The sequence below is a fragment of the Fundulus heteroclitus genome, chromosome 21 (genome assembly GCF_011125445.2).
Source record: "Fundulus heteroclitus isolate FHET01 chromosome 21, MU-UCD_Fhet_4.1, whole genome shotgun sequence".
In the NCBI taxonomy this organism is placed as follows: Eukaryota; Metazoa; Chordata; class Actinopteri; order Cyprinodontiformes; family Fundulidae; genus Fundulus; species Fundulus heteroclitus.
In genome coordinates this window covers 35,077,945-35,091,901 of record NC_046381.1, presented here as the reverse complement: position 1 = coordinate 35,091,901, position 13,957 = coordinate 35,077,945, and the positions used below count along the sequence as shown (strand labels likewise).

The 13,957-nt window shown below is 39.9% G+C and overlaps 1 protein-coding gene across 4 annotated transcripts in view; it reads left to right on the top strand.

Moving 5' to 3' along the window:
- Nucleotides 1–13,957, top strand: part of col11a1a (collagen, type XI, alpha 1a) — a 114,973-nt gene that overhangs the window by 24,156 nt on the left and 76,860 nt on the right. Inside the window, exons 5-7 of one of the 4 annotated variants that reach the window (XM_036125463.1) lie at nt 2,732–2,857; nt 5,232–5,324; nt 12,383–12,481. In XM_036125463.1, the coding sequence (XP_035981356.1) occupies nt 2,732–2,857; nt 5,232–5,324; nt 12,383–12,481 (318 nt within the window). Of the gene's footprint in view, nt 1–2,731; nt 2,858–5,231; nt 5,325–11,961; nt 12,154–12,382; nt 12,482–13,957 lie in introns of all 4 variants that reach the window. The other 3 variants (XM_036125464.1, XM_036125465.1, XM_036125466.1) reach the window with 3 other exon arrangements.

The window sequence follows — 13,957 nt, the reverse complement described above, 5'->3', positions numbered from 1 at the left end:
CGTCTTCTCTGTCCCTGCAGAGGAAAAACAACCCAATGAATAAGGGTGTCACTGCCACCTTTCACCACGGAGATGGTGTGTTCAAGGCAATGCGCAGTTTTGGTAATCCTGAAAATGTGCAGTTGTGCAGTTTTGCATGTGGGCTGAGATTCAATTTTGTACCCTACATGGCTTATGGAAAACTGCAAAACTGTCTTTGAACTTAAAGTTTCTTCTTGCTGCACCTTAAAGAAGGCCTGTTTTTTTCCACTGCACATGTCATTGTTGTCTTGTCAACGGATTCTCCCACCGGAGCCGTACCTTTCTGACTCTCTTCCAGAGTTACCAAGTGCTTCTTAGCTACTTCTCTGAGTAAGGCTCTCTCTCTGCCTGTCAAATCAGCTTGAAGGTCACGTATTGGTTTGCAGTTTTGCCGTCCTGTTTCCCTCAAAGGATGATGGATTAATTAGTTCTCTTTGAGATATATTTTTAATCTTATATTAATTGGATCATAATTTTATTTGTTAAAAAAACTATTGAAAATCATATATTCACATATTTTCTTGCACTCCATAGTTGTCCTCTAGTTTGTGTCGGCCTATTGCAAAAAATCCCAAGAAAAGACAATAAAGTTTGAGGTAGTAACGGGACACAATTTGGAAAGGTTCGAAGGGTGTGACTACTTTTGCAAGGCACTGTATGTTGTTACAGATTTATAGACAAACTGATTAAACTTTTCCTAGTGTGAAGTGTGATGCTACTTGATATGAGCTTGATGCTGTGACTGGCCTGAGTTCTAACGGAATAGCTAAATAAGGCAAAGCACAGGAGGTTTGCAGTTTGGGAAGCTGAACATTTAAAAAAAAAAAAATCATGTTAGAACAAACTGTACTTTGGGTGAACATCTGTGGGTAGATCATCTGAGTTGTCAAAGTAAAAATGCTTATGGAGGAGTTCACAGAGAAGGTCTTGGGGACTACCGTGTATTTTCTCAGGGAACAGGTCTCAGCACACGGTTCTTACCCTAAAGTGTACATTTTACATCCATAAATCGTGTTTTTTTCCCCCCTTGTACACAGAGACCATATCTGCCCATTGTTTTGGCGTGTTGCAGCTTGCTTTATACCTTATGTCTCTCATGCAGCTACTCTTCTCTGCTCTTGAACATGTAATGCCCCTGCTGACACAAAGTGAGTAAGGATTTTATCCTTCTCCAATGGCAGCTGTGTGTGTGTGTGTGTGTGTGTGTGTGTGTGCGTGCGTGCGTGCGTGTGTCTGTGTGCTCACCTGCCAAGAGCGCCGACCAAATGCACGCTCATAACTCCACCTTCTCTGAACCCTCATCAGCTGTCTGCAAGGATCCAAAGACTCCAGCCTGCAGGAACTCTGCTCAGCCAATTAGAGACGCCGAAGAACGTGCACATGCTTTCACCACTGCGAGCTGGGTACTTTGGCTGAAGTAACAAAGCAAGAGTTTGCTGGAGTGGTGTCAAGCATGATGGTGCACTGTTCTAGTAATGAAGAAAACTTTGTAGAGGTTCCCCCCCCCCCCCCTTTCTGTCATTGGGTGCTATTTTGAACGGATTTTAAACAACCTGCTCGTGAAACAAATGTGATTTGGCAAATCAAGTCAAGCTGTCATGAACCATTTCTTGGCAAATTTTCATACAGCTGCAATTAAAAGCACACAAACACCGTCCCCCTTCAAAACAATTGAATGTAACGAATAAGGTTTGTAATATATTCAGCGTAAAACCACACCAACCAAAGATTAGTTTAATTTCCAATCTTCAATTTTGTGAAGCTTTCTCCTGACGGCATTGATTTTAACGGATCCCAGTGTTTTTTCTGTATAACTGGAGAAGGTCAGAAGGTTGTGAGTTTGACTCCAGTTTTCCACATGCTAGCATTCTTCAAGCAAGGCACTTAACCTCAAGTTGCCTACATTATCTGCTTTGTGAGTGTGCCCGGTGAATGGCACTTCATTAATCTCTTTATAATTTTTTCAAATATAAATAAGTTGTGGATTTAACACTTTAAGCTGTCTGTAGCATCTTCCGTTAGCAATTAGCACTGCTAGCGCCACTAAAACAGCAGTTTCACTGTTGATTATCAGGGGAATTTAGATGCTAATAAGTCTGAGATTTCCAGAAGGCTGCCAAATCCAACATGATCCAGTTTAAGAGCTCAAAAGACAAAACAACTTTGCTGTAATAAATTCAGCCTTCCTGTTACTTGCTGGAGTCTTTCTTTGCTTAAATGTTGCAAAAGCTGAATAAATTACAGTTTCATTTGAAATAGCTTTGTGCAACTTTTGTGCTTCTTCTGAATTTGTTTTAAACACTTTACAGATGCTGATAATATCAAACTTTCAGTCCTCATTTAACTTCCACTCTGAAGGCTGGTGTTGCTTGTGCAGTTTGTTTGCACTTGGTGATCTAAACACCAAATGACCAGAAAAGAAGACCAAAGAAGTTGTTTCTTGTACTTTTATCTATACTACTTTCTTCATGCGCTGTGTCTGCGAGAGGGAACAACATGTGGCATGACCCGCCTGTTGGTTGATAATGATCTGGCATCATTTAAAACAGGCTAAGTTTGTAATCTCTAACACAAAAAAAAAAAAACGTTTAAACATCCAAGATTTGGATTTCATTTGTTTATATAATGAACCTGATAAAGAGGAAGACGTGGAAGAAATGGCGCCTGTCTAATGTTTTACAGCTGATGCATTTGTTTCTGTTTTCTGCAGGGTGACATCCAGCAGCTTCTGATTGTCGATGATCCCAAAGCAGCCTATGACTACTGCGAACATTACAGCCCCGACTGTGACACGCCGCACAAGGATTCGCTTCAGGCCCAGGAGCCAGAGGAAGAGGTCAGCCAACCAGGGAGGGTTAAAAGACCAACCACAGCTCCTGATTTACTGAAATCTTTTAGTAAACCATATATTCAACAGCAGAGTCTCACTTTCACTTGAGTTTTACTTTGTGCTGCTACAGTATATACAAAGAAATATGAAACATGTGATCTCAATTTGGAAGCACATGGGTGAAATATGAGTTCACTCCTGTCACTCATATTTCTTTGTTCCTGGGCATAGAAATAAAATATTAGAGTGATTGACACCAAACTGTAGATTTACAGCTGCTTTAGAGATATTAAAATACAAATGCCAAGTTAGGGAAATTTAATATAAATGGGCTGATTATTGACTTATAACAGTAGCAGTAATATTTTTTGCTACTTAGCCATACGGTATGGTGATATCGGTATTAGTCCACTTTAAATTAGCAGCTAAAGGGGTGTAACAGGTTTCAATGATTTTTCTTCAGCTTATAACTAGAGTAGTGTTGGTAAACCTTTGATGTGCTGCTTTCTGTTGGATTTATAAACACCTATTGGTAAACATAGATTGTAATGGTATTTATGAATGGTGTTAAAAAGAGATGACAGGCCTTCCCTATATATATATATATATATATATATATATATATATATATATATATATATATATATATATATATATATATATATATATATATATATAGATGAGTGTTGGCATCTCCTTACGGAAGCGCAACTCATTTTGACATCTAATCCTGAGTAGCAATTAGTGGGAGCTGGTCCCTGTGGTATTACTCTAATGCCTGGTTCTAGTGCAGGTGGATATCTTGGCTAGAATTGAGCAGGTCCCAGACTCAGATGATACGTCTGAGTCAAGTTTGCATTTGGACTAATGTTTCATGGCAAGGCATAGGCTGGTATCAGATTCTTATGGTGTGGAAGCCTTGAGAAAGAATGACATGTTGTCATGGTGTTGATGCAGAAATGTAGCATAACACGATCCACTTGCTTTTCATTTTTTTATTTCATTGATTTGAATAAGATAGCACCCATTATTCTTACCTCTGCTAATGTAAGATAACATTATTATGTGTAACAATTGTGTGCTGAAACATTTTCTCATCGTTATTTAAAATTTGATTGTGACACACACAGTTAAGCACATTATTATTATTATTATTAGGATAACCACTGATTCAAATTAGTTTTAGTTTGTAGTAAACTAAATTCTTGAGCGAAATGATATCTCCTTTTTTGCTTCTTATAGGGTAACATTGAAGTTTAAAAGGTGACCTGATGTTGTTTCCAAACAGCCAAATTTGTCTTTCTCTTGATCAACTGAAAGGTGTAAAAAACATCTGTGGCCGTAATTTTGGCAGCAGCTGCAACTATACGTTAACTGCCCGCCTTGTTTATGCTGGAGGAATTTCCAGAATTTTCAATACAAACCCTCGCGTGAATACTTGATCTTGCGATTGCGGTAGGTCCGTAGAGGGAGCCTCTACTTAGTCAGTAGGTCGGAAAAAAAAAAATCTGTACGGATCTATCCATCGGATCGGATGGTATGGTGTGTTTCGGCCTTTATGCTCCATACAGCGGGTGAGGACTCCTGTCCCTCCGCCACTTTCTTTTGCGTCTCATTAAAACGATTTTAGTCCATGGCAATAGAAAGAATGAACTGTGTTGATTACGCAACTACCTGAAACCTTGGAAATCATCGGTTTCTGATACCAGCCCATGCCCGGTCATGACTTGCATGGTAAGGAATACCGTAGAACCACACAACACCATGACAGGGTGCTGTTTGTATTGAAGCTCGCCTCTGTTTTGCAGCTGCTTTCACTGAGAAATGTTCCATGATGAGATTCCTTGAATGCAGCTGGTCATTTTGTGTTGAGGGCTTTTTTTTTTTTTTTTTTTTTTACAGGCCTTTTAAACACTCCATCTGCTCATGTTTGTAGGTTCAGGCTTGCATATTAGGTTTCAGCTGTTATTTACTGAAGAGTAAATGCTTACCACCATGAGACCCCAGTCATCTAATTTATTGGGCTTTCATATTTTGGTTTTCTGTTATCTATAAAAACTGAACCGTAAAATTGCAGCTAAACACATGCAATTATATTGTGACATTGCATTGTTTTGATGATCAGAATTTGTATTGTTGCAGTCTTTCTTTGCTTTTTGTATTCATTTCTCTGTTTTATGACATGTATAAGATTTCATTTAGACCTTTTTCTTAACACGGCTTAAAGTGTTTAACATGTAACCTGTGGAAGATGATACATGCCGTATTATCTCCTTGCTGAAATCGCATTCTGCGTTCTTAAAGCCTTGGCGAGAGACTAACCACTCCCCACTCGTTTTCTTTTTTTGTATCTCTTCTCTGCTTTTCTCAACGACTCCAGTACATTACTGACGATTTAGATTACAGACAGTTCTATGATTACTCTGAAGGACCAACAGACACCATCCCAACTGATGAGTACTCTGAAAAACAGGTAAATGGAAAAAAAATGGGAAAAGAAAAGCTGTTTTGGTTTGTTGTCCTTCCCATTCCCCTGTTTGTCTCAGAGCTGTGACTACATGTACTCTCGGGGTTTCATAGATCCCATCAAATTTTTAACACGTACATAATTGTTAAATAAGAGTCAAAGTAAATAAAAGTAAAAGAAGTCCTATCCGTGGGTGGATAGACATAAGGCCAGTTTTTTCATGACAGTGTGGAACTAGATGAATGACTGAGAGTACATGCAGAAACACACTGTTTGTCCATCCTTCTGTCTGACTTAAAAGTCTGCAGTCTTCCCCTAGGGCTGGGCGATATGCCAAAAATAGTAGCTCAATATTTTCCATCTGAATGCAGATATCTGATATTTTATCTTGATATGTTTTTTTTTTCTTTTCATAAAGTAATCTGAATCAAAGCTTTTCTCACAGGCACATTTTTTAACAAACAACTGGAAATTAACCTGCTGGAATACATAAAAGTATAATTATAACACAACATAGACCATCTCAGTATGAACACTGTAGTCTCATCCAATATGTATTTGGAAAAAACAACTCCATATTTTTAAAATCTCGGCATACTGCCCAGCCCTACCCTCTTTGCTGATTCTTCCTGCTTATAATGTGTTTTTGCCACCTTCATTATTTGTAATGAGTGGCCGAAAAGCAACAATGAATGAAAGCAAGTGTGTTACATGTTTTTGTGCGCTTTGTCAAACTGATTTTTAAACAAAGTAAAACTAACAAGTGTTCTCACCCCCTTATTATGTCCTTTTATTCAGAAGTAACATAATGAGATGATTTAGAATCATTTGCCACCTTTAATGTGACAGCTCTGCTGTGCAATTGCTCTTAGCACACACACACACACGTCCTTACTGAGGACCTAGCCTTAATTTTCATTCACTTCCATTCATTTTCAACGCTTTCTAAGGCCTAACCCTAAACCTAACCATTACTAAGATATTCCTAACCAGAACCTAAACCTAACTGACACCTCAGTCCTAAACCTAGCCCAAAAAAAGGTCCTCACCTGATATGAAAGTATCTGCTGCCACTACAAGTACACACACACACACACACAGATATATATATATATATATATATATATATATATATATATATATATATATATATATATATATATATATATATATATATATATATTCCCTTGCTTGTCCTCTAAGGAAGGCACATATAGGTCTATGTAATATGAAGCAAATGTGCCCAGGTCGACAGGAGTTATGATGGGAGGAATAAACCTTGCTAGATTAAATTGTTCAGATGTTTTGAGAGGGGAACAGGCTATTTCAGACAGACGAAATATTAGGTTTCCCATTGACAGTCCTACAAAAAAATCGGTTTCTATTTGTAAAGTACTTAAAGCATTGTATGGGACCGAAGTGGTGTACATATTAAGGCACCTAAATAAATTAACTAAGAAACATAAACATTTGGGTTAGAGCAAACATACAATACTTACAAAACATATAAAATAACAAAACAGAGTAAAAAATCAGGATCTCAAACGGTGCCAAAGCCAAGAGGAAAGAAGTGTGTTTTAAGAAGTGATTTAAAAGCAGAAAGTCAGCCAAAAATGTGAAGACCCCACCAAGTTTACGCCTGGTCTTTGAAGCTATGTGGAGCAGGTTATTTACTGACCTGAGAGAGCAAGAGTAATAATAATAATAATAATAATAATACATTTTATTTAAAAGGCGCCTTTCTAGACACTCAAGGTCGCCGTACAGAAGGGTAAAAAACAGAATGTCAGGAACAGAATCAAAACAAAAAACATTTAAAAAATAAATAAATACCGAGGCTGGGACAGGGAAATTGATAATTAAAGAGAATAGGCGGTCTTAAACAGATGAGTTTTGAGTTGTGATTTAAAATTTTGAAGTGAGTCCGTGTTTCTAAGTAGGGGTGGTAGAGAGTTCCAGAGGCGGGGGGCAGAGCGGCTGAATGCTCTGCTCCCCATGGTGGTGAGACGGGCGGAAGGGACAGACAGGTGTAAAGCAGATGAGGATCTAAGAGCACGGGAGGGGGTGGGAATGTGCAGGAGGCCTGACAGATAAGGGGGGGCTAGGTGGTGAAGGGCCTTGAATGTCACCATGAGAATTTTATATTGAATGCGGAACTGCACGGGGAGCCAGTGAAGCTGTTGGAGGACCGGGGTGATGTGGTGGATAGAGGGAGTTCTTGTTATGATGCGAGCAGCTGAGTTCTGGACCAGTTGTAGTTTATGGAGTGATTTCTGAGGAAGGCCGAAGAGGAGAGAGTTGCAGTAATCCAGTCGGGAGGTGACAAGGCTGTGCACAAGTATGGCAGCAGTGTGTGGGGTAAGGGAGGGACGGAGGCGGTTGATGTTTCTTAAGTGAAAGTAGGCAGACCGGGTAATGTTATTGATATGGGATTGAAAAGATAGGGTGCTATCGAGGATGACACCCAGACTCTTAACCTGGGGGGAGGGGGAGATGGAGGAACTGTCAATAACAAGTGGGAAACTGTCAGTTTTGGAAAGAGTTGATTTGGTGCCGATGAGGAGAACCTCAGTTTTACTACTGTTTAATTGAAGGAAGTTTTTGGTGAACCAGGCTTTTATTTCACAGATGCAATTTGTGAGGGAGGTGGGGGGAAGAGAGGACGATGGTTGTGTGGAGAGGTAGAGCTGGGTGTCATCAGCATAGCAATGGAATTGGATGTTAAATTTGCGGAAGATATTGCCAAGGGGAAGGAGGTAGATGATGAAGAGGAGGGGCCCGAGTACAGAGCCCTGGGGCACGCCTGAGGTGAGGGGGGAGGGGGTGGATTTGAGGGTCTTCAGTTGAATGTACTGAGTGCGGTCAGAGAAGTAGGAAATAAACCAGTCCAACGGAGTGTTAGTGATGCCAATGGAAGAAAGCCTACTGAGGAGAGTGGTGTGACAGATGGTATCAAAAGCTGCACTCAGGTCGAGGAGGATGAGGATGGTGAGTAGTCCAGAATCAGATGCCATGAGGAGGTCATTGGTGATTTTGATGAGTGCTGTTTCAGTGCTATGGAGTGGCCGGAAACCAGACTGAAATTCTTCATACAGGCTGTTGGCAGATAGGTGAGTATGGAGCTGGGAGGCAACTGTTTTTTCAAGAATTTTGGAAATGAAGGGTAAATTGGAGATAGGACGGAGGTTGTTGAAGTTGATCGGGTCGGCACCAGGTTTTTTTACAATCGGAGTGATGGCAGCAGTTTTGAGAAGTGTAGGGACAGTTCCAGTGGTGAGGGAGGTGTGGATGATAGCGGAGATGAGGGGAACCAGAGAGGGGAGGCAGGTTTTGACAAGTTGTGTTGGGAAGGGGTCCAGTTGACAGGTGGATGGTTTGGATTTCCGAATGAGCTCTGTGATTTCCGAGACAGTGGGAAGATGGAAGGAGGAGAGCGACTGTGTAGGCGAGGGAAGATCTGGTGAGGTGCTGAGATGAGCCGTTGATCCAAGGTTTTGGTGAATGTTCTTGATTTTTCCTGTGAAGTATGACATGATGTCATTGCAGAAGGAGGTTGTATAAAGGTGCGGGGGGAAAGAGTCCTTGGGTTTGATAGTATTATTGAGTATAGAGAAAAGTGACTTAGAGTTATGTTGATTGGCAGTGATTAAGCTCGAGTAATACTGTGATTTAGTGCTGGCAATGGAGTCCTTATAGTGAATAATGTGATTATTGTACATTTCTTTGTGTATAGTGAGACCAGTTTTTCTATAAAGTCTTTCGAGTTGCCGTCCTTTGGTTTTCATGCGTCGGAGATTTGGGGTGTACCAGGGGGCGGAGACGGAAAAAGAAACAAATCTATTTTTTAGTGGAGCAAGCGAGTCAAGGATATTATGGAGACCAGTGTTGTAGTGGATGACCAGGTCATCAGGGGTTAGCAGATTATTGAAGTCAAGGAGGCAGGAAGAGTGGATACTTGAGATAAGGGTGGAGGGATCAATGTTCTTTATGTTCCGGAAGGATATGAGGCGGGATGTTTTAGAGATAGAGAGGGTAATATTCACTTCAAATGAGAGGAGAAAATGGTCAGTTATGGGGAGTTCATCAGCTGTTATGTTGTGAGGGATGACGCCAGAGCAGCAGCAGCCAGAGAGTGTGTGTAAGGGTGGAGAAACTCAGAGAAGAAGGATGGAGTGAGACCACGAAGGGGTTAAAAACAAATAAAAGGATTTTATAATGAATCCTAATATGTGCCAGCAGCCAGTGGAGGGAATCAGAAGACGTGCTGCCGCGTTTTGTAGGCCAGAACCACTAACTCCTACATAAAGACCATTGCAGTATTCAGCAATCTTAAAGTGCCTAAAATGATAAAAGATTGATCTGATGACTGCCTTCTTAGTATCAAATTTAATCTCCTTGTCCAATTTCACCCCAAGATTTGGGTTTGGATGTCTTGGTGTAGACTGCCAAGGATCCTATATCTACAGTGAAGTTTTTAACTACCAAAAACTGACTTCAGTTTTACTTTCATGTAGCTAAAGTTGTGAGCCGCCCAGGCCTTTATATAATTAAGACAGTGTTTCAGATGTAGCACAGGAAAGACGTTTCTTTATTAAGACATAAATCTGACTGTAAATCTGTTTGACCTTGGAAAGACATACCATTTTTTCCTAGTATGGAGGCACATGGGAGCAAATAAAGAATGAAGAAAAGATGTTCTAAAATTGAGCCCTGTGGGACACCATGAAAAAATAGGAGCAGAGGCAAATACATGTTGCCCAAGGCTATCACAAAAAGTTCAATTTGCCAAGTAAGATCTGAACTGGTCCAGTGCTGTGTCCCTAGTTCCCACCCACTGCTCCAAATGAGAAATAAAAAAGTTGTGATCCACTGTTTCAAATGCTGCTCTTAAATCTAAAAGTACAAGAACAACACAATAAACAGAGTATGTAGCTAAAAATATATAATTAAAACATTTTGAAGAGCTGGTTTTGACTGTGTAAAACTTTGAAATCAGATTGGAAAATCTCTAAAACATCCTGCTCCTCCAGAAAGGCCATACATTGAAAATCTTGTTTTTTTTTTTTTTTACTTCTCAATGCTCTTAGAAAGGAAGTGCAGGTTTTCCAAAATAGTTTAGTTTAATGGGAGATTGGACAACTGCATGTTTAAAATTTTCAGGAACACCACCTTATCAATGTCTCCAAGAAAAGGCCCTAAAGGTACCGCTTCATTAGTGGTCTGTCAGGCTAGGACCTTTGATAGCATTGCTTTTCTTCTGATGAAGCTATTCTTTTGTTAGTTAGATGACTTATTGTCTTGATGACAAATGAAACAATTCTTCATCTTTGTTGTGGCAGACACCTCATGGTTTTGGGTCAAAAGTGACTGGTATTTGGAATTGTTCATAATTTAATGCATCTTAAAAAAACATGCAGGCTGATTGACGATAATCTCTCAAACTTACTTCTTTCTGAACTGTGACAAAAGCTCACATTTGGTTTCAGCAGACCATGACAAATTCTCATCCAAGGTCTTTGGATTTTTTTCTCAAGACTTTTTAAAGACTTTTCTTGGAAGGAAAATATCCACGCCAGGGAGAAAAGCTTCTTTCACTTGCAGGTTAGAGGAGATATACAGAGAATACAGGAGCTTGTTTTATCAAATAGAACCCAACCTGTATCTGCCAATAATTCCTCCAGGTATTCTAGTGTTGCTATTAGCCTTGCAACAGCCTGTCAACAATCTCATCTTTTCATTAGCATTGAAAAGCGGCCAACTTTATATTGGTGTTTTGTCCAGTAATTGATTAATAACAAGTGTTTCGCCCTTGTCTTGACTGACACGTTTTGCACATTGAGATTTTTTTTAAAATGCTCTGCAAGCCATTGCTTTGCTAAAAGATGCAATCAAGACAACTAAATCTCAGCAAAATCCTACAAGGACAGACTATAACCTTGAAATCAAATCAATATGTGAAAAATAATACTTTTTCATTGCCTTCCTGAGCATTTGACACTGCAGCATTCACAGTTTGATCAGTACTGTAGATGAGATAAGCTGGCACAGTTGCAACTGCAAGCCAAATATTGCAATGATCACGTAATATATGCTGCGATGGGGTCATATGCTCTACGGCATGGTAGAAACTTTCAGTGTCAACGAGTATATAAAAAAGCAAAATAAGACGTTAGCTGAATATTCCCAGTGCTGATGCCACAGAACACTGTGGTTTCCACAAAAGGGGGCCTGGTATGTACACACTACTTAGACAAGAGCAAGTTAAAAGCAACACATACTTCAAAGATTTACTTCAAACCCCCTATCAATCAATTCAATTTGTCAGCAAATATTTCTCGTCCGGTTGATTTATACACGATCTATGTCATATTAAAGCTGGAAATGGTTCTAAAAGGTATTTTTTAGCAAAAGCACAGCATTTTAAGAGGGGTGTGCACACTTTTAGATTCACTGTATGTGCTTTAAGGAAATCCTTTGAGTCACTTGAATGTCCCTCCCTTTTTTACACGTCCAGCTGTTTCAAGTATGTGTAAAATTCAAACTGTTCATGGTCAGTGAGAGCAGCACAGATGACTCTTTACACCAGATGCAAAGCCTTCTGTTTCATGATTGTTGTTCTCTTGGTTTTCTTTGTCGCCATCAGCTCTTACAGAGAAACAAACGTAGTCTCTCCGTGAAAAAGAGGACGACCAGAAAATCTCCCAGTAAAACTAACAGCAAGCCCCTAAAGTACTTGGCTCCCAAAAAATCCCAGGTTAAAAGGTTTTACAATGACAAGAAGAAGATGGTTGGCTACCAGGCCACAGCGCCGGCACAACCCAGAGGCAATATTAGGGTAAACGTTTGTCAACGAAAGAAAAAAAAAAAGACTAAAATCCAATCAAGATTTGTCCTGAAGAACGAAGGGAGAATCTATGATGATGGATGTACAGTTCCCTAACCTCTTCTCTGTAGACGTAGCGTAGTGTGTAGTCAACTCAAGAGGACCCCGCCTCGAGTAACCTTCGGTGTGAGCCTCGTTTTAACCCCGATTCTTCTTTCCTTTTTCTTCCAACATGACTCAGCTAAACAATGTAGAGGGAGATTACTATACAGACATTGACTACGGAACTCTAGATGATACTCAAACTCAGTCTCCTGTTGCCACGAGCGGACCAAGCGAGGTAATTTTTCTCTTCCTTCTCAATCTGCCTTTACAAAGACAAAGACACCTTTTCGGTGTTCTGGGGCATGTGAGTGTGGACGCTTTTACCCTGAGGGAGAACCTGGTATGGCGTGTTAAAGACACAAGCGTTCAAGTGAATTTGAGTGTCTTTAGATTCAGTGAAGTTCCGGTACGGGGCTGAATTTGTGATGGACGCAGGGTATGTTGAGCAGCAACAGTCTACATGCTCTGCTGCATATACAAAGCAGCAGCGTTAGATGTCAAAATGTGTGGAAAATCTTTAGAGGAAAGTTGATTACCGTGGAATAATCTCAAGGCTGAAACAATTTCATTGTACATTTAATCAAAATGGACAAAGGAAGTACTGGTGGCACAATTGCTGTTAATGCTTTACAGAAGCACTCGTGAACAATTGGACAGCACTTGGCCTTCTCTTGTAACAAATCACGAGGCTGCAGCATACCGACAGAAGGATCTTTGATCATTCATCTTTTAACGGTCTGGATCGCAGTCCTGGACTTTCTTCTCTTCAGATCACCGTGCATGTTTTCTGTAGGACTGAAATGGCTCTGGGACAAAGTTGATTTTGTGTCTTGTGGAAGATTTTTGTATTGATTCGGAGCTAAGTTTTGGATAATTTTCTCGTTGAAAGACACAATGAGGAGCCATATTTAAATATCAACTAGAGGCCAACAGATTTTTGTGCCCCAGTATTTTAAAGAACGAATGATGCCATGCATCCTAACAACGTTCTCTTCCATTGGTAGATATTCCATTGCTTGATTTCACGTTGACATTATGCTGCGGCAATCAGATACACATTGGCGTTAAGGCTTTTTCACACATCTTGACAACCAATTTGTCTTCATCTGTTTTGATTTCCCCTTAAGGTTTGCCACTGATAGTAGTGTTGTTAGTTATCAGCGTGTTTGCACATTTACTCAGCACGTTGTGTTAATTTTTTTTAGCAGATTAAAACCTATTGCTCTGGATGCTCAGAGTGGTCCTTCAACCAAAAGAAACTGCTTCTGTTTTTACTAATTATTTTCACATATGCATCACAGTGCCAGCCTGAGTTGTAACTCACTCAGTGTTGAAATTTGAAATGACCTACAGCCTTATTGTTAACTAAAGAAATCAGTGATCTCACAATGTATATGATTTGACGCCCCTGCCTGACAACCATGGTGCAGTAAATCAGAAAGTCAGCATATTCCCCCGTCGTCCATCACATCAATAACTTGGATCAGTAGTTCTGCTAATTATTTTAAACAGAACTATGATCAAGAGAGTTAAAAAAAAAATCCTCTCACAGCCTGCTATGATCGCGCTTTTGCTGACTCATTGTTTGACAAATTAGATGCTATTATACTGAGTATTCAAAATGAATCATTTGGCAGGAGAGATACTGCCAACAAGTGTGTAATTGCATCTACTTTGTCGTGTGTGAAGGTTGAACCCACAGTGATTTGAA